The 19,274-nt window shown below is 43.2% G+C and overlaps 1 protein-coding gene across 6 annotated transcripts in view; it reads left to right on the top strand.

Moving 5' to 3' along the window:
• Positions 1-18,956, top strand: part of snap91a (synaptosome associated protein 91a) — a 70,307-nt gene extending 51,351 nt beyond the window's left edge. For 4 of the 6 annotated variants that reach the window (XM_049478442.1, XM_049478444.1, XM_049478446.1 and 1 more), the window contains 12 exons: positions 870-959; positions 1,591-1,659; positions 1,970-2,125; positions 2,537-2,608; positions 3,075-3,248; positions 9,781-9,993; positions 11,366-11,390; positions 12,055-12,136; positions 12,247-12,333; positions 14,709-14,813; positions 14,931-15,025; positions 16,318-18,956. In XM_049478442.1, the coding sequence (XP_049334399.1) occupies positions 870-959; positions 1,591-1,659; positions 1,970-2,125; positions 2,537-2,608; positions 3,075-3,248; positions 9,781-9,993; positions 11,366-11,390; positions 12,055-12,136; positions 12,247-12,333; positions 14,709-14,813; positions 14,931-15,017 (1,160 nt within the window). In that variant the 3' untranslated portion in view covers positions 15,018-15,025; positions 16,318-18,956. The remainder of the gene's footprint in view (positions 1-869; positions 960-1,590; positions 1,660-1,969; positions 2,126-2,536; positions 2,609-3,074; positions 3,249-9,780; positions 9,994-11,365; positions 11,391-12,054; positions 12,137-12,246; positions 12,334-14,708; positions 14,814-14,930; positions 15,026-16,317) is intronic. The other 2 variants (XM_049478443.1, XM_049478445.1) reach the window with 2 other exon arrangements.
• The last annotated feature ends 318 nt before the right edge of the window (positions 18,957-19,274 follow it).

Below are 19,274 nucleotides of genomic sequence, written 5' to 3'. Positions count from 1 at the left end.
TCTGAAGATATTTTTTAAAAACTGTCACTATGGATAGTGTTTTAAGAACTTTCACCTTGGGGAGTTGTAAAATCCTCCACCCAGAGAGATAGTGATACTCTTACTTTGAAATGTTTTTAAATCCTCCACCCTGAGGAGAATTTTAAGAAGAAACCACCACACTTTACAGCATTTTCTAAAAAATATCACCATGAAGAGTGTTTTTTTTTTTTTTTAAGTGTTTTCTTAAAAATCTCCTTATTGGAGAGCATATTTACAGACCTCCACCCTGAAGTGTGGTTTCAAAAAAACATTCACAGTGAAGAGCTCTTTCAAGAACTTCTGTAGAGTGTTTTAAAGAAAGAAATCTCTTCAAAACTTCAAAAACGCCAATAACTCAGTGCTCCGATATCATAAAGAAGAGCTTGTTTTATTGGTCAGGTGGTCAAAGTCTTTGATTCACGTGTGGCCTGCAGATTTGCCCTTCCTTTAAACAAACCAGTGGAGAGCTGTCTTGCAATGCCTCTACCAAACCCCTCTCCTCCAGGGTTTGCCTGCTAAACTAAAGGACTATTTCACCCAAAAATGCTAATATGGCTAACATCGCTATCGCTACAGGCTTTCATTCATTATTAGCATTGCCTGCGTTTTTGGGAGAAAAATTCCTGTCTTGTTCCCACACACTCGATTGCACTTTTGATCTACTGTTTATTTCAGATTTGTTTTGTATGATAGTATGTTTTGCACAGAAGGTAGCCAATGCACTTGTGTGACTGATGTGAGCTCTGTTCGCTTCACTCCTGTGGGTGTTTTTGTGTCTCTCGGAACAAGATGGCGGATATGATGCGCAGTTTTTGAAGCATAATGCACATGTGTGTCCTTGTTTATAGATATGTTTGATTCTGTGCCTGAGCAAAGCCCCACCACAGAGTCCAAAGCTGCCGTTACACCCACTGCTAACGTAGACCTGTTTGGTGCAGGTACAGGAGATGTTACCCATATCCTCTGTCCAACTTCTGCTGTGGAAAAAAAAACAACGCTTGCCGTTTCGATTCAGGCTTCCGCTGGCTGTAAATCTGGGGTGCAGTGATTTACACTGGCTACAGCTAAGCACTGATAGGGCTAAAATTGGCATGGCTAATGTCAGACACCAAGAGAACAGAAAATCCACCTTAAAATCCACCACTTAATTACTACAGCATTGCATTAGCTTTTAAACCAGCTCTCACAAAAATGCCCAAACCTGCAAACAGAAGTTGCTGCAACGGCCACTTGTAGCCACCAGAGTCCTGAATCGCTAACTGTAGCTTTTTAAACCACGGTCCAGCAGCGTCTCGTCTCGTCTCCTTCCTCTCGTCCTGTCTTCTTCCTCCCTCCAGCATCTGTTCTTTTCCCCACCACATCTTGGTTTGTCCTCATAGTGAATTTTGGACTTGTGCATGTTCTCGCCTACAGAAGCATGACTGTCTGTTTGAATATTCGGTGTGCAGTGCTTTTCACACTTTCCTGACACTTCCTCACGCTCGTTCTGTTTTTCTCCAAAATAAACGTATTTACTACTACTTTCATCTCTACTCTACTACAACTGTATCTACTACTGCTATAATGAAGACCTTCCTGCTGTCTCTCGGGGGCCTTCGCCCTTGCCTGAGGCCCCAGTCACTGGTGACCTTTTATCGGGTGAGTGTGTCCTTAACTTGGTGCGGATCACTACACCACACCACACCACACCAAAAAACTTTTGGTGGAGCTACTTTGAGTTTGTTAATTGTGTAAAAATAGTGATTTCTTTGCATGAGCAGCTCTGTGCCCCTATTGCTAGAGTTATAAGCCTGTTTGGAGCATTGGTTAAAAAACGATGTATTTTTTAAGGCCCTAGCTAAACAGCTTGCCCAAAGCCTTCATGCTAACCACAACCAGCTTCATTTGCTTCATACTGCTGAAACAGAAACTATCTCTCTTTCTCACATCCTTTTTCTCTCTTTCTCAGACTCCTTCATTGCACCGACTCCGGTTGTGACCGCGGCTCCAGCCGCTGCTCCGACTCCAGCTCCGATTCCAGAGCCGACTCCAGCTCCAGTTTCGGCTCCAGCTCCAGCTCCTGCATCTCCTCCCAAACCTGAGGCTCTTGTTCTGGATCTGCTGGGTGTGTGAGCCTCACACTACCATACACACATACTGTATAACCTCAGACCATGTGTATTGTAACCTCAGATTATAATAATCTCACCTTTATCGACTTGTGGGTAAAAAGTCCATCTTATCCTGTGAAATAGGAGTTTACACTGCGCTCAATGAGGCATTTAGTGATTGGTGATGGCAGGTTTAGACCTACATCACCTCAGATCTGCTGGAGGTACACAGTAATGAGCTTTGTCGGATTTTATATAAGAGTTCATGGCTTTTGTCCTCTTTGTGTTTTGAGTGTGTTAGTGTGGTGTCTGGTCTTTGTCCAGTGTTTATGCTAATTACCTCTTTCTCTGGCTGCACGCTGCGGATGCTGTGGATGGTGTGGTTGTTGTGGTTGCTGATTGTTGTGGTTGCTGATGTTTTCCAGATGCTTTTGGTGACCCTATTACAGAGCCTCAAAGTACTCAGAGTACAGCACCTGCTGGAGATCTGCTCGGAGGTAAAAATGCAGTAATAGTTACATATTGTAAAAAAAAAAATATTGTAATATTATAGATATATATTTTTTATTTTTTCATATTATATTAGCATGTTCTAACAATGAATAATTAATTTAGTCTTTTTAGATTTTTTTTTTTCAAATATCTATTTGCAATTGTCATTTACATTAACATTCATTTAGCTTAAGTACGTATATAATATATATATTATATATGTACGTATTTATATATAATATATATATTATAATTAATGTAAATTAATGTGAATTAATCTATTTAACAATTGTTATTAATTAAAATAATTGTCAGCAATTACTGTTTACACTTACACAAATTTTACATAGCAATGATATAAACATTACTAATAGTACTGTAATATGATCATTATAAAGATTTGTTTTTTTATTGACATTTATGAATTGCATATCAAATGTTTGGTTATTGTGTTGGTCCTTGTGTCTGCAGGTCTGATTTCACCAGTGGCCCCAACAGTCGCCCCAGTTGCACCCATTCCATCCGGAACTCAAGCTGACCTGCTGGACTCTGGTTTTGATGCCTTTGCCTCCAGTCCTCCGGCCTCCACAGCGGCGGACACGGCACCAACCTCTTCAGCGCCCTCTGGAGGATTCGACCCATCAGGTACAGTCACTGCTGTCCATCTGTGAGAGTATACAGTTCAAAACAAACCCGGTTAAAGGATCGTCAGGATCAGTAAAGGATCGTTCGGGCCAGTAAACAGTTGGCATGACTGATAAATGGTTGTTTGGGCTAGTATTGGTTTGGCTGGGCTGGTAAAGGGTCAACTGGGCTAGGAAAGGGTTAGCTGGGCAAATAAAGGGTTGGCTACCCTAGTAAAGTGTTGGCTGGGTGTGTAAAGGATCCACAGGACTGGTAAAGGTTCGTCTGGGCCAGTAAAGGGTTGTTTCAGCCAGTAAAGGTTTGACAGGACCGGTAAAGGTTTGGCTGAGCTAGTAAGGGGTTGTTTGGGCCAGCAAAGGATTGGCAGGACCGATAAAGGGTCCGCTGGGGCAATAAAGGGTAGGCAGGTCAAGTAAAGGGTTGTTCCAGCCAGTAAAGGATTGTCAGGACTGGCAAATGGTTGTCTGGACCAGTATAGGTTTGGCAGGACCAGTAAAGGGATGGCAAGGCTAATAAAGGGTTTCCTGGAAAAGTAAAGGGTCGGCAGGAACAGTAAAACGTTGTTTGGGCAAGTAAAGGGTTGGCTAAACTGGTCAAGTAAAAAGTTGGTAGGACCGGTAAAACTTTTTCTGGTCCAGTAAAGGTGACTGCGCCAGTAAAATGTTGGCAGGGCTAGAAAAGGGTTGTCTGGGCCAGTAAAGGGTCAGCAAGGCTGGTAAAGGGTCGGCTGGGCCAGTAAAGGGTTGTTTGGACTAGTAAAGGGTCGACAGGACCAGTAAAGGTTTGGCAGGAGCGGTAAAGTGTCGCCTGGGCCAGTAAACGGTTGGCAGGACTGGGTTAAGGTCTTATGGGCCAATAAAGTTCTGGCAGGACTGGTAAAGGGTTTTCCTGGCTTGTAAAGGGTTGGCAGGACCAGGAAAAGGGTTGTCTGGGTCTGTAAATGGTCGGCAGGACCGGTAAAGGGTCGTCTGGGCATGTAAATGTTTGTCAGGATCGGTAAAGAGTTGTCTGGGCCAGTTAAGGGTTGGTAGGACTGGCAGAGGGTCATCTGAGCCTGTAAATGGTTGGAAGGACCGGTAAAGGGTTGTCTGTGCCAGTCAAGGGTCGACGGGACCAGTAAAGGGTTGGCAGGACTGGTAAAGGGTTGTCAGGGCCAGTAAAGGGTTGTCAGGACCAGTAAGGGGTTGTCTGGGCCAGTAAAGGGTCGGCAGGACCGGTAAAGGGTCGGCAGGACCGGTAAAGGGTTGTCTGGGCCAGTAAAGGGTCAGCAGGACTGGTAAAGGGTTGTCTGGGGCAGTAAAGGGTTGGCAGGACTGGTAAAGGGTTGTCAGGGCCAGTAAAGGGTTGTCAGGACCAGTAAGGGGTTGTCTGGGCCAGTAAAGGGTCGGCAGGACCGGTAAAGGGTTGGCAGGAACGGTAAAGTGTCGTCTGGGCCAGTAAACGGTTGGCAGGACTGGGTGAAGGTCTTATGGGCCAATAAAGTTCTGGCAGGACTGGTAAAGGGTTTTCCTGGCTTGTAAAGGGTTGGCAGGACCGGGAAAAGGGTTGCCTGGGCCTGTAAAGGGTCGTCTGGGCCTGTAAATGTTTGTCAGGACCGGTAAAGAGTTGTCTGGGCCAGTTAAGGGTTGGTAGGACTGGCAGAGGGTTGTCTGAGCCTGTAAATGGTTGGCAGGACCGGTAAAGTGTTGTCTGGGCCAGTTAAGGGTTGGCAGGACTGGTAAAGGGTTGTCTGGGCCAGTAAAGGGTTGTCAGGACTGGTAAAGGGTTGTCTGGGCCAGTAAAGGGTCGGCAGGACCGGTAAAGGGTTGTCTGGGCCAGTAAAGGGTCAGCAGGACTGGTAAAGGGTCGTCTGGGGCAGTAAAGGGCTGGCAGGACTGGTAAAGGGTTGTCTGGACCAGTAAAGGGTTGGCAGGACTGGTAAAGGGTTGTCAGGGCCAGTAAAGGGTTGTCAGGACTAGTAAGGGGTTGTCTGGGCCAGTAAAGGGTCGGCAGGACCGGTAAAGGGTTGTCAGGACCGGTAAGGGGTTGTCTGTGCCAGCAAAGGGTCGGCAGGACTGGAAAAGGGTTGTCTGGGCCAGTAAAGGGTCAGCAGGACTGGTAAAGGGTTGTCTGGGGCAGTAAAGGTTTGGCAGGACTGGTAAAGGGTTGTCTGGGCCAGTAAAGGGTTGTCAGGACCAGTAAGGGGTTGTCTGGGCCAGTAAAGGGTCGGCAGGACCGGTAAAGGGTTGGCAGGAACGGTAAAGTGTCGTCTGGGCCAGTAAACGGTTGGCAGGACTGGGTGAAGGTCTTATGGGCCAATAAAGTTCTGGCAGGACTGGTAAAGGGTTTTCCTGGCTTGTAAAGGGTTGGCAGGACCGGGAAAAGGGTTGCCTGGGCCTGTAAAGGGTCGTCTGGGCCTGTAAATGTTTGTCAGGACCGGTAAAGAGTTGTCTGGGCCAGTTAAGGGTTGGTAGGACTGGCAGAGGGTTGTCTGAGCCTGTAAATGGTTGGCAGGACCGGTAAAGTGTTGTCTGGGCCAGTTAAGGGTTGGCAGGACTGGTAAAGGGTTGTCTGGGCCAGTAAAGGGTTGTCAGGACTGGTAAAGGGTTGTCTGGGCCAGTAAAGGGTCGGCAGGACCGGTAAAGGGTTGTCTGGGCCAGTAAAGGGTCAACAGGACTGGTAAAGGGTCGTCTGGGGCAGTAAAGGGCTGGCAGGACTGGTAAAGGGTTGTCTGGGCCAGTAAAGGGTTGGCAGGACTGGTAAAGGGTTGTCAGGGCCAGTAAAGGGTTGTCAGGACTAGTAAGGGGTTGTCTGGGCCAGTAAAGGGTCGGCAGGACTGGTAAAGGGTTGTCTGGGGCAGTAAAGGTTTGGCAGGACTGGTAAAGGGTTGTCTGGGCCAGTAAAGGGTTGTCAGGACCAGTAAGGGGTTGTCTGGGCCAGTAAAGGGTCGGCAGGACCGGTAAAGGGTTGGCAGGAACGGTAAAGTGTCGTCTGGGCCAGTAAACGGTTGGCAGGACTGGGTGAAGGTCTTATGGGCCAATAAAGTTCTGGCAGGACTGGTAAAGGGTTTTCCTGGCTTGTAAAGGGTTGGCAGGACCGGGAAAAGGGTTGCCTGGGCCTGTAAAGGGTCGTCTGGGCCTGTAAATGTTTGTCAGGACCGGTAAAGAGTTGTCTGGGCCAGTTAAGGGTTGGTAGGACTGGCAGAGGGTTGTCTGAGCCTGTAAATGGTTGGCAGGACCGGTAAAGTGTTGTCTGGGCCAGTTAAGGGTTGGCAGGACTGGTAAAGGGTTGTCTGGGCCAGTAAAGGGTTGTCAGGACTGGTAAAGGGTTGTCTGGGCCAGTAAAGGGTCGGCAGGACCGGTAAAGGGTTGTCTGGGCCAGTAAAGGGTCAGCAGGACTGGTAAAGGGTCGTCTGGGGCAGTAAAGGGCTGGCAGGACTGGTAGAGGGTTGTCTGGGCCAGTAAAGGGTTGGCAGGACTGGTAAAGGGTTGTCTGGGCCAGTAAAGGGTCAGCAGGACTGGTAAAGGGTTGTCTGGGGCAGTAAAGGTTTGGCAGGACTGGTAAAGGGTTGTCTGGGCCAGTAAAGGGTTGGCAGGACTGGTAAAGGGTTGTCAGGGCCAGTAAAGGGTTGTCAGGACTGGTAAGGGGTTGTCTGGGCCAGTAAAGGGTCGGCAGGACCGGTAAAGGGTTGGCAGGAACGGTAAAGTGTCGTCTGGGCCAGTAAACGGTTGGCAGGACTGGGTGAAGGTCTTATGGGCCAATAAAGTTCTGGCAGGACTGGTAAAGGGTTTTCCTGGCTTGTAAAGGGTTGGCAGGACCGGGAAAAGGGTTGCCTGGGCCTGTAAAGGGTCGTCTGGGCCTGTAAATGTTTGTCAGGACCGGTAAAGAGTTGTCTGGGCCAGTTAAGGGTTGGTAGGACTGGCAGAGGGTTGTCTGAGCCTGTAAATGGTTGGCAGGACTGGTAAAGTGTTGTCTGGGCCAGTTAAGGGTTGGCAGGACTGGTAAAGGGTTGTCAGGGCCAGTAAAGGGTTGTCAGGACCAGTAAGGGATTGTCTGGGCCAGTAAAGGGTCGGCAGGACCGGTAAAGGGTTGTCAGGACCGGTAAGGGGTTGTCTGGGCCAGCAAAGGGTCGGCAGGACCGGTAAAGGGTTGTCTGGGCCAGTAAAGGGTCAGCAGGACTGGTAAAGGGTCGTCTGGGGCAGTAAAGGTTTGGCAGGACTGGTAAAGGGTTGTCTGGGCCAGTAAAGTGTTGGCAGGACTGGTAAAGGGTTGTCAGGACCAGTAAAGGGTTGTCAGGACCAGTAAGGGGTTGTCTGGGCCAGTAAAGGGTCGGCAGGACCGGTAAAGGGTTGTCAGGACCGGTAAGGGGTTGTCTGGGCCAGCAAAGGGTCAGCAGGACCGGTAAAGGGTTGTCTGGGCCAGTAAAGGGTCAGCAGGACTGGTAAAGGGTTGTCTGGGGCAGTAAAGGTTTGGCAGGACTGGTAAAGGGTTGTCAGAGCCAGTAAAGGGTTGTCAGGACCAGCAAGGGGTTGTCTGGGCCAGTAAAGTGTCGGCAGGACCGGTAAAGCGTTGTCAGGACCAGTAAGGGGTTGTCTGGGCCAGTAAAGGGTCGGCAGGACCGGTAAAGGGTTGTCAGGTCCAGTAAGGGGTTGTCTGGGCCAGTAAAGGGTTGGCAGGACCGGTAAAGGGTTGTCTGGGCCAGTAAAGGGTCAGCAGGACTGTTAAAGGGTTGTCTGGGGCAGTAAAGGGTTGGCAGGACCAGTAAGGGGTTGACTGGGCCAGTAAAGCATTGGCAGGGCTGATAAAGGGTTTTTTTGTGCCCTGTAAAGGGTTGGCAGGACCCTTAAAGGGTTGTCTGGGCCAGTAAATCCGGTAAAGAGTCCGGCTGCATCGCATCGCTGACACTGAGCTTCCTGCTTTTTGCATGACCGCTGCTGTGTCCACTGCTTCTCTTACGTAATATTGACAGGCTGGCGCTGTTGACACACTGCTCTTTTCCCTCCCTCTTTCTCTGTTTATCTGCTGTCCATCTCTGTCATCAACCACTGCTTCTACTGCTCTCTCTTTCTTTCTCTACATATATATTCCTTCTTTCTCCTTTTTTCTTTCTTCCTATCTCTCGCTCTGCCCACTCACTGATTTGCCTCCTCGGTGGGCTCGGTGAGTTCCCAGGCTTTTTTTTCCCCCCACAGGGCTTTGCAGCATGAGCTATGTAGCATTTTGGTGAATGGAATGCTGGGAATGCTCCTGTTATTTACCTCATATTGTCCCAAACCTGCAGATCTTGACTCTCCCTCTGTCCTGCTGAAAACTCCAGCCTATGCACGTGCTGACTGGCATTCTATAAATAATGAAAGATCTTGTAATGAACAGTAGTGTCAAGGCTTAGTTGAGATACAGTGTGGTGTTTGTTAGGTTCTTTATTCAGCTTTAGATTCTCCCCTCTACAGGCTCCACCCAAAAAAAAATTCTGTTGTAGCCACTGTTGCTATGTCGAACGGGCTTGAGATCCTGTAGTCCCTTGAGAAGGCTTAAAATTATGCTCTTTGGCATCAACTCTTACCGTGTTTGGAGGCAGAGAAGTGCTGGGTAACCATACTCACTCTACAACCTGGAGGTGTAAGCATACTGGGTTTGGGCTACATTTTATGTTGAGGGTACGGTGAGACTTAACCACATTGAGGAGCTGATGAACGGGACCATGTACCATAGAGGCAGGTTGTGGAAGGGCCTTCCACAATGACAATGACCCAAAACATATAAAAAATAAAATAAAAATAAAAAATATTTGAGGGTCCTTAAACTTTAGGATTTGGACATTTTCTAGCCAGTGGCCACACAGTTTTGCAAAATGTGCAAACATTGCCAAAAGTGTTTCTCCACCAAGTATTAGGTTATATTTTTCTTAAGGATCAAATGCTTACAGTATTTTACAGAATCAAATACACATGTATATATAATCTTTATTTAATGTTTTTATCCAGACTTTTTGTTGATATTCTGTCTCTCTCTGTTAAAATAAGTCTACTGTAAAAATTAGGTTAAATAAGATTTTAGCAGCATTCTGCAAAGCTTGTCCAACCTAGCAACAGTACCTATAAAGCAACATGTTTGTGGGTAAAGCATGAATAGTTAAGAATAACTATTAAGGTGTTGTACCGCATGTGTTGCGTGTGTTGTATGTGATTGTAGTGATTTGTATTGTAAATGATTTATAAATTAGGATTTCCTGTGCATGCCATGCTTAAAAATGTGTCTGTAGGAATGACCTGCCATGTGTTCTTTGATTGCTGTATGACTGTTTGTCCACCCAGTACAAAGTTTACCAGGATTGGTCCTCAAAAGACTCACAGCTAGTTCATATTTACAGCATCTTCAGCCTGGTAGAACACCTGGAACAGGTGGTCTTATTAAAACTGGGAATGGTTGGGGGTCTATCTGGGCTGAGTTGGGAAACACTGCATTAGAACTACTGGACTATGCTGAGATTATACTGTTGTTTTTATGCAGGCTTTCTGTTTGCTAATCTGATCATGTTTTCATGTTTCTGCAGTGTTTGATGGGTTAGGTGACCTCCTTATGCCCACCATAACGCCCCAGAGTACTGGAGGGACCCCAGTGGCTGCAAGCCCGGGCCCAGCAGTAATGCCAGCTGCCGTTCCCACCATGATGCCCACTATGATGCCCACCATGATGCCCACAGCAGCTCCACAACCCAAACCCATTGGTGGAGACCTGGACTCATCTCTTGCGAACCTCGTCGGAAGTATGTCCTAAAACAGAATTCAGTACCATGCTGTAAAATACAGGCTCTTGGTTAACACAACCAATGTGATCAAGATATTAAAAAAGGATAATAAAACCTAGGCTTACATGAGCTTTACATGTAAAAACTACAATGCTAACTCAAATTTTTATTGAGAATGTTTTACATAATATACATACAATTAATCACTTTGAAACCTGTGCAGTTGTATAGTGAGTAAGTTAGCTAGCTAGCTTTGTATTTAAAAAGATTTCCAAGCTGTGTAAGCTTTCACAGTATGCTGTATTTGTTTTGGTTCTAAGGTGCAGATCCTTAAAATACTTAAATTTTCCCAAAAATCGACAGCACCTTACAAATCCAGTGCCTCTTATGTATGTATTCTACCAGTCAGTTATTAAGGAGCAGTCAAATTAAAAGGGTAAGTTTTCAGTGAAGTTTTTCTCCAGCCTGGGAGCTGCAGCAGCAGCATTAGCATAAGCCGCTAACCGTAGGGTTAGCTCTTTTGCCATTCAGAGGCGATTATATTGGACTGTAATCTGTGTGTTTGGTGTGTTAAAACAAGCTACGTTGGACAAACCGCTAGCTGATAGCACCCTGGGTTCCTCAGTGTAACGCTATTGGGCGTCATTTACTAGCGCTAACAGCTAGTTAGCGGCTAATGCTAATAGTGCTACACCCAGTCTTAGTGCTGGTCAAACTTTACTGAAAACTCACCCTAAGACAAAACACTGGAAATGGAAGCTTACTGTAAATAAATGGAAGTGCTTTACTCACCAAAATAAACAGTTTTCAAGAGAGAAATCTGTGTAGATTAACATCCACTCATTTGAAAATTATATATTTTTTTAAATACAGTTTGGTTTACTTAGGTGCTTCGCCATTAGAAAGAAAAGATGGCGACAGCCTTGCTTACTTCGATGTAGGCATCCTTAGAAGTGTCTCTTTAAGTGCGCCTTATATATGAAAAAAGATTTAAAAAAAATAGACTTTCATTAATTGTGCACCTTATAGGTTAAAAATAGGATAGATGGAAACTATTATTAGTTGCTGGCTGCACTCTAAATACTGGTCAGAAATTAACAACTTACACAGCTAAGCCATTTGCTGAGCATTTTAGCTAAATTTAATGTCAATAACAGTGTTATTTTTCACATATCTAGCAATAGCTTGCTACATCTTAAGCCCAATTCTCTGTCTTTTTGTTTTGAGGTCTTTTTACATACACTTCTGACCCATTTTCTTGCTTCCTAAACTAGTTCACCCTAATCCACCCTGGCTGTGATGCAATAAGCTAAATATCCTCAGTCTGTGGAAGGTGAACTGGATTGTCTAGTTACAAGCTGTATTTGACCTGTTTTTTTTATATTTGCAGATTTGGGAATGGGAAACCAGAAAAAGTAAGCATATATTTCTTATTATGTTTGTGTGTGTGTTTGTGTGTTTATATGTAATGAGGAATTCATTTAGCCTACATAATTAAGAGTAAAAAAAAATGTTACATTGTACATTAAAAATTGAAGATGTTAAAGATATTAAACAAAAATGGTAAACAACCCAGAATATGTTTTAAACCTTTAAAGACAGATCTGCACACTCTTGGTGTTTTAATCTCAGTGTCTTCTTGAGGGAGAATCACCTGGAATAGTTTTCTCAGCATCTTGAAGTAGTTCCTGGAGGTGCTGAACAATAGCTGCTGCTTGTCCTTCAAGCTGCGAAGCTCCAGCTCGTCCCAAATCACCAAAAATCACCATCTCAGTTAATCTCAGTTAATCGCTGGGATGCCTTGATAGCTCCTGTAAGGTTGCTGAAGATGAAACCGAAACTTTACGTAAAGCATTGCTCTTTTGGGCATGTGCATAAATTTGAGCATAGGAGTAAACTGTGAAAAATGTCAGATATAGGTCACAAAAAAAACATCAGATTTGGTCCACTTTTACCTGCTGTGTGAATGTTGCCATGTATGTGTGGTCTACTTGAGTTCTTTCAATTTAAAGCAATTTAATATCATGTAATAATACCTTGTAAATGGACTTATAATGAACTTACTTACTCCCGATGCAGGGATGAGAAAAAGCTGACCGGCGGTGCCAACTGGACTCCACAGGTTGCACCCACCAGCTGGGGCACACCTCCAGCACAGATGGTACGTCTGGTTTTTGGCATCATACTACAGCATTTTTAGGACAGAACTTGTAGAGCCATTTTTAGAAGGACTCCTGAGAATCTCATCTCAGTCCTGATGTGTGCTTTCAGCCCGGTGCTGTTCCAGGAGCCGCTGCCGGAGCTCCCCCTGCTGGAACCATGCCACCTGCCATCGGGGCACAGCCTGGATTTAGCATGGTGAGGAGAATAGGTTCTGATCTCTGCGAATCACATTAAATCTTAGAACCCCATTGATGCAAATTGCGTCAAAATTTGTGCATCATTTATACAGCTTAATGACTCATGAATGCGTCCACACACCAGATGATTCATACTGTACATTGTGACAAACTTGGAGCCCTATTGTTTCTAAAAATAGCACTGAAGTGCTTTTGAGAAATCTATTGTGAAATACACCTAAAGAACAGGCTTACCTTCGCATTTCCATGCTTTATTCTTTCATTATAATGCAATTTATTGTCTTAAAACACCATAATCCGTGTGTTTGCTTTCACTCTGGGATCTGCGGTAAATCTCATGATGTCATTGCTGATGCTGATTTGTCGAAAAAATAAATAAATAAATAAATAAATACAAATAATATAAAAAAACGCTTTTTCAGACAATAATATATACTTCTAGTGCCTATTTGTATGAGTTATGAAATCAAATCAAATAACATTTCAGTAAACCTCATAGTGTACAGAGAAACAGCTTAGAAACTGCCAGCCCTCATACAGAACTTGAAAGATATGGTGCACACACGGCTTTCACAAACTTATTATTCTGAACTGTTTGTACTTTTTTCCCCAAAATTTTATTTACATTTCAATTTGCATATTTGTGTATAATTTATATTAATTGTGTGAGCATTATAATAAAACAGAATTTATTTCATCATTTTGTTAAAGAACTCTTTATTATAGTAGTTACTGTTATAATAAACAGCTGATAGTAAATATTCAGTGTACTAAATCCCTTTCATTAGGTAGGAATATTGGCCCTAAACAAATTACTCAAACGCTTAGCCTGCTGACCATCAAGGTCTTAGCAATCTGCATCCTAGAAGTGGGAAAATCAATAAAAATGAATTCTGTCCCAGTAATAAGCCATGATAAGCCACTATCATCAAAATTCTTATACTTTTAACTAATATACACTCTAATCTGACTATCATTGAAAGAAAACTCTTGTGTGAATTGATTTGTAGTCTGGGTGCTGGGTAAAATTTTGATCAAACATGATCAATTCCATGAAGAATTTCAAATTCTGCAAGCATTTACCTCTCGATCCATGACATTTCTGAGCAGCTTAGGGTGAATCCCATTTCTCCCCTTGGCCCTACCCCTTACCCCTACCCCTCTGTTTTGCGCGTGCACGTCAAGGGGTAGGGGTGTCCCGATTCCTGTTAGGATGAAGTGGTAGGGGTAAGGGGTAGGGCTAGTTAGCCCTTCAAACGGAGATTTTCCAGACCCACACTTCGTACCGAGGGGTATGAGAATGACTGGCAAGATGGCGGAACAATCGACCAAAGAAAGTATTTTCCATGTTAAAAATTACGATTAGCACTGTATTACCTTAGTTTATTGTGTAGTTTTGATGTTTTATGGCTGAATTCTTCGTAACAAGCATAAAAAGTTCGCTAGTAGTTCGTTTCGGTAGCTAGCTAGCTAGCTAACTTTCCCGTTCCACCTTAAATGGTGCAACAGACGGCAGGCGCTACCGCATTTAAGGCGGAACGGAAAAAATAAATCAAATAAAAAATAATCAGAGCTAATTTCAGCTCCCCATCACAGAGGAATTAAGGAATGGACAATATTAATTAATTTCTGCACCTCCTGCCCCCTTTCTGTACACATACAATGCCCTAAAGTTAACTAGTTAACCAGCAGCTAGGCTACTGAACTTTAGCGCTCCACTGCTATCATCACATCAGCCCAGCAGGGTCACCTACACCCCACTGCTAGTAGCCTGGTCATAAATCAGTGCTATTTATTTATGTATTTATTGTTCATTGACAAACGTCATTGTGATATACCAGTGATTCCTCTGTCACTGAGGACCCATATTCTTGCACATTATATTGTTTTTGTAACACATTACCTGCTCCAGGACCAGTGTTGGGAAACAGTGTGATATACAATTTCTAGTATATTATGGAGGCTATTTTCAATAAGATTCACCTTTCACCGGGTGCTTGAAGGGTTGTCCCAAATCCTAGGGGTAGGATTTTACCCCTTCCCCTTGTAACTCCGTTCCAAGGGGAAGGATTACACTCGAAAAGAAGGGGTAGGGGTAAGGGGTAGGGCCAAGGGGAGAAATGGGATTCACCCTTAATGTCTTCTGGTATAAAGAAAAATAAAAGCATGTGGCTGTCTCCTAACATAACTGTGTTATAATAAGTTAAAGGGGAACTAACAGAAATGGAGAAAACACACCAAAATAGGCTGGGGTTCAAAGGGTTTAATGTTCAGTTTGTGATTTTAAGCATATCTTTCTTTCTTTCTTTCTGTCTTTCTTTCTCTCTCTCTCTCTCTCTCTCTCTCTCTCTCTCTCTCTCTCTCTCTCTCAAGCCCCCAGCTGCTGGTGCTGGAGCTCCCTTGATGGGCCAGCCGATGATGATGGGTCAGCCTATGATGAGGCCACCTTTTGCAGGAGCAGCTGCACCTGCAGCTCCGGTATGTATTTGTACTCACAGCAAAAATGTCTCATTCTCTTTCAAAAATATGAGAAGTTTCATGCTAATGCACAATCGCCATCTTTACAATCGATTTTCTTTATTTTTACTTCTTCAGATTTCTCCAGGCCCAGCAGTGCAGAGCCCTAAAAAGCCTCCAACTAAAGACCCTTTGGCTGACCTCAACATTAAGGACTTCTTGTAATTTCCCAGGTAACATATACTGCTAGTATCTGCTATGCAGTTGAGCCTAAAGCTAAATGGTACATTTACAGGACTCATCAGACTAGGCCATCTTCTTCTGCTGCTCTGCAGTCCAGTTCTGACACTCCTGACATATCCACTGTAGGTCCACAGCATGGGCACCCTGACTGGCCTGCAGCTACGCAGCCCATTATGCAACAGCGAACACTACACTGTGTGTTATGACAGGATTAAACCACAATGATTTCTAGGCCACAATAGTTCTTTTGTCCAGCTCAGGCCTGTTACCATTTAAACTTCCTCATACATTGAAATAGTCATGGAATTAATGGAAGCCATTGAATCAATCTGTAGATGTTTAGATTAGAGCCCACCCCAACCTGCCTCATAAACTATTAAAAATCCTACGTTCACATTACAAAGCTGAAGTGACTCAAATCAGATTTTTTGCTTAGTGTGGCTCAGATCTGATTTTTTTCATGGCTGTGTGAACGTGCCAAATCAGATTTAAGTCTCTTTCCTATGTGGTCCTGAATTGGATACGTATCCGATTCATGGATATGCGACATGAGTTCATGCCTCTCTCGTACCCACACATCTCTTGGAGCTGATGCAGCTGTGCAGCTATAGCTGCAAAAACAGCAAAAGCAAACCGCCTGGTCTTTTTCACCTCCTTGACCTGAGCATGAACTTCAGACCAGCTGTTTACTCTCCACTCCAGGAAAAGATCCTCCACATATGAGCTGCTAACACATCTATTTCCCTTTATAAAGCTATGAGTCATCTCTCTAATATGATGTTTTTTGTTGTTAGTAAAGAAGGTGACGTTTATACACATATCAATGTGCGCATGTGAGATGTTTCAGGGACAGATTTGTTTCACCAGCAAGAACTCATGTCAAGTCTGTGTGCATGTTTTGTTATAAAAACTGGGAGAACTCATGTAACGCATCTGTGACCAAGACAGCAAATCTTTGTGATGTATCAAGAGCCAAGGTATCCAGGGTAATGTCAGCATACCACCAAGAAGGACCAACCACATCCAACAGGATTAACTGTGGACGCAAGAGGAAGCTGTCTGAAAGGGATGTTCGGGTGCTAATCCAGATTGTATCCAAAAAACATAAAACCACTGCTGCCCAAATCATGGCAGAATTCAAAGAATCTTTTGCAACTTGAACCTGGCCTAACACTTTGACTATGAGAACTAATCATTAAGATAATATCTAAGAAAAATCCCAGCTGGACAGATGTGGAACAGATTCATAATCTCTCTTTTTCTTTCTCTTTTCTCTTTGCAGTGTTTTGGTGCTGGGCTCCAGTGAGATTTGAGAGTGGTGGGTCCGCTGATCGTTTACACACCTTCAGTTAGCCACAACCCAAAAACACACACACCCTTGCCCTCCCCCTCCCGCTCCATGTTATGTCGTAGCACAAACTGTGAAGTGAACCGTAGAGAAAAAAGTTTAAAAAAGACAAAAAGAAAACAGCGAAGGTGTGCTTATGTCGATGTAATCAATTTTTGAAACTGAACAAAACCCAAAAAAAGAATCTAAAATGAACGATTTAAAAAAGTGTATGTAGAGTATGAGTTTTTTCCAGTGTTGAGCATCTGAGTTTGAATGAAAATTGAGTGTGCGTGTGTGTCTGTATGTGTGTGTGTGTGTGTGTGTGTATGCCCCAGTTTATTGTGGTGGGGGGAGTCACAGTCCCACTTCCTGTTTTATGTCCATTTCGGAGCAGCGTGTGCCATTGTGTCATATGCAGAAGGTACTAATGTGTATATAGTTGGAAAAAAAAAAAAAATCTAAAAGTCTCGCTCTGTATCTGTGGATGAGCTTATTGACGTGAACCTGATTATGAAACTTTGGCGTGGTCATCTCGCTTCATTGGTTATCTACATATTTGTTTCTCAATATAACTTCATGAGATACACATACGCAGTATATGTATGAATGAGTATCAAATCTGGGCTTCTAAATTCTATATATAAAAACCCTCTTAAATACAGATATTCGTTGGTTTTGGATGGTCACTTGTGTTTTTCCCTTCCTGTTCTAACTTTTTGATAAAAATGTTTAGATGATGAAACTTTACAGGCCTCAATGTTAAGGAAATAGGCAGACCAAATATGCTAACATAGCTAACAAAGAAAGAATAAAGCTAATAATGCTAATTGTAAGCTATGTTAGCATTTCATATCAGCTCCTAAAAGATTTCAACTGTTTTCAAAACATGTTTTTGATTATTGGGGCTCCAGGTTGTCCTGAACCAGTTCTACTATGCTAACCCCGGTAAACTGCCCATGTTTCAGGGGACAGAAATAAAATCCCCCACAATCCCCCACTGTTTCTGTTTCAGTGGTGTTTTGGTTTTCATAATTGCTTGTGATGTTTAAATACCAAGTGTAAGATGGTCGGTGTTATTTTTGTATAAATGTAGACAAAAATGTTCGGTCCCGTCCCCATTTGACCCCACTTGACCACGATATTGATCCAGGATCCAGTCTGTTCTGTGTAATTTTGAAATTGCATTAATCTTACACCATGTGTTGGTGAAAGGTACAGTAGATTTATAATGAAAGAGGAGTCAGTGACTGTTTTCATCTGTCTGTGTCTAAAACCCTATTGGAGCTAGATTAGTTTTCCTAGAGGATGTTATCTGACTTTGGCTGGCCAGTATATGGGTAATTTCCCAAATATGCGGCAAATATACAGCAGATTCATACTGGATTAAACCAGTGTCAGATTTTAAAATAACTCACATTCTTTTTGTTAAACTGTAAACACCAAAATTACTGCAGATTAATACTGGATAAACCATTATCCAATTACTACTGTCAGATTTTATACACTGCACACACTACAGATTCATACTGGATTAAACCATTCTCCAATTACTACTCTAATGACTGCTGTTCATACTGGATTGAACCAATTACCAAATATTACTGTCAGTTTTTAAACATTGCACATACTACAGATTCATACTGGATTAAACCACCGTGCAACTTTTACTGTCAGATATCAAATATTACACACAAACCACAGATTCATACTGGAGTAAACAACTCTCCAGTTACTACTCTCAGATTATAAACACTGCAAACGGCAAATTCATACTGAATTAAACCACTGTCCAGTTATTACTGTCAGATTTTAGACATTATACACAAACTACAGATTCCTAATGGAGTAAACCACTGTCCAATTATTACTGTCAGATTTTAAACACTACACACACTACAGATTCATACTGGATTAAACTCAGACTGTAAAATCTGCACAGACTGCAGATTCATACTGGTTTATTATGATGATATGATTCAGGTAAACTGTCAACACCACACACACTGCAGATTCATAATGGATATTAATCAGTCCACAGTTATTACTGTCAGACTGCACACACTGCACTACATACAGATTCATACTGGATTTAAATCACTTCACAGTTATTACAGACTGTAAAACTAGAGACACTGCAGATTCATAATGGATAAAATTCACTTCACAATTACAACATACTGGATCACCCAACTAATGTAGTTCCAGTAGGGTTTTAGATCAGGTTTATTTGGCCTTGTCCAGGCTGTTCAGAGGTGGTAGATGTGTGTGAGTGTGTTTCCAGAAGAGTTCACTGTTAAACAGTGTTACTGGTAATGGACATGTGGACCCAGTGCAGTCTGTTCCGTATCGTTTGCTCCCACAATAGACCATGTTCTGCTTGTTCTTCTATCAGATAACTGTAAACCTTCGGTTATTGTGAAAAATGATTGGTAGGAAACGGCGGAAGATAATCTCTTTTCGTTTTTTTATTTTTATTTTTCAGATTTATTTATTTATGTATTTATTTATTTTATTTATTCAGATATCTATGACTCCCTGACCCAGTGCATGTAAGCCTTTTGAGATGCAATAAAATACACTAAAGATGAAAATGCTGCCTGTCTTTTTTGTTGTTATTTTTCTGGATTATAAGGCGCACTATCAATGAACATCTATTTTCTGGTCTATTTTCATACATAAGGTGTACCGGATTATAAAGCGCATTATGCAACACTATCAAGGCACAGGGGTGTCGCCATGTTTTCCTTTTAGTTCAGCATGGCTTGCCGCCGGGGGGTGATGGTGGGTTAACTAAAAGCTAAGCTAAGTAAATTATTTTAAAGTCAAACGAGTGCTGGATGTTAGTGTACACAGATTTCTCTCCTGAAAACTTTTTATTTGGATGAGTAAAGGGCTTCCGTTTATTTACA

Source organism: Astyanax mexicanus, chromosome 4, assembly GCF_023375975.1.
Source record: "Astyanax mexicanus isolate ESR-SI-001 chromosome 4, AstMex3_surface, whole genome shotgun sequence".
Classification (NCBI taxonomy): domain Eukaryota; kingdom Metazoa; phylum Chordata; class Actinopteri; order Characiformes; family Acestrorhamphidae; genus Astyanax; species Astyanax mexicanus.
Note: the sequence above shows the minus strand (reverse complement) of the source record. Positions and strands in the feature narration are given on the sequence as shown.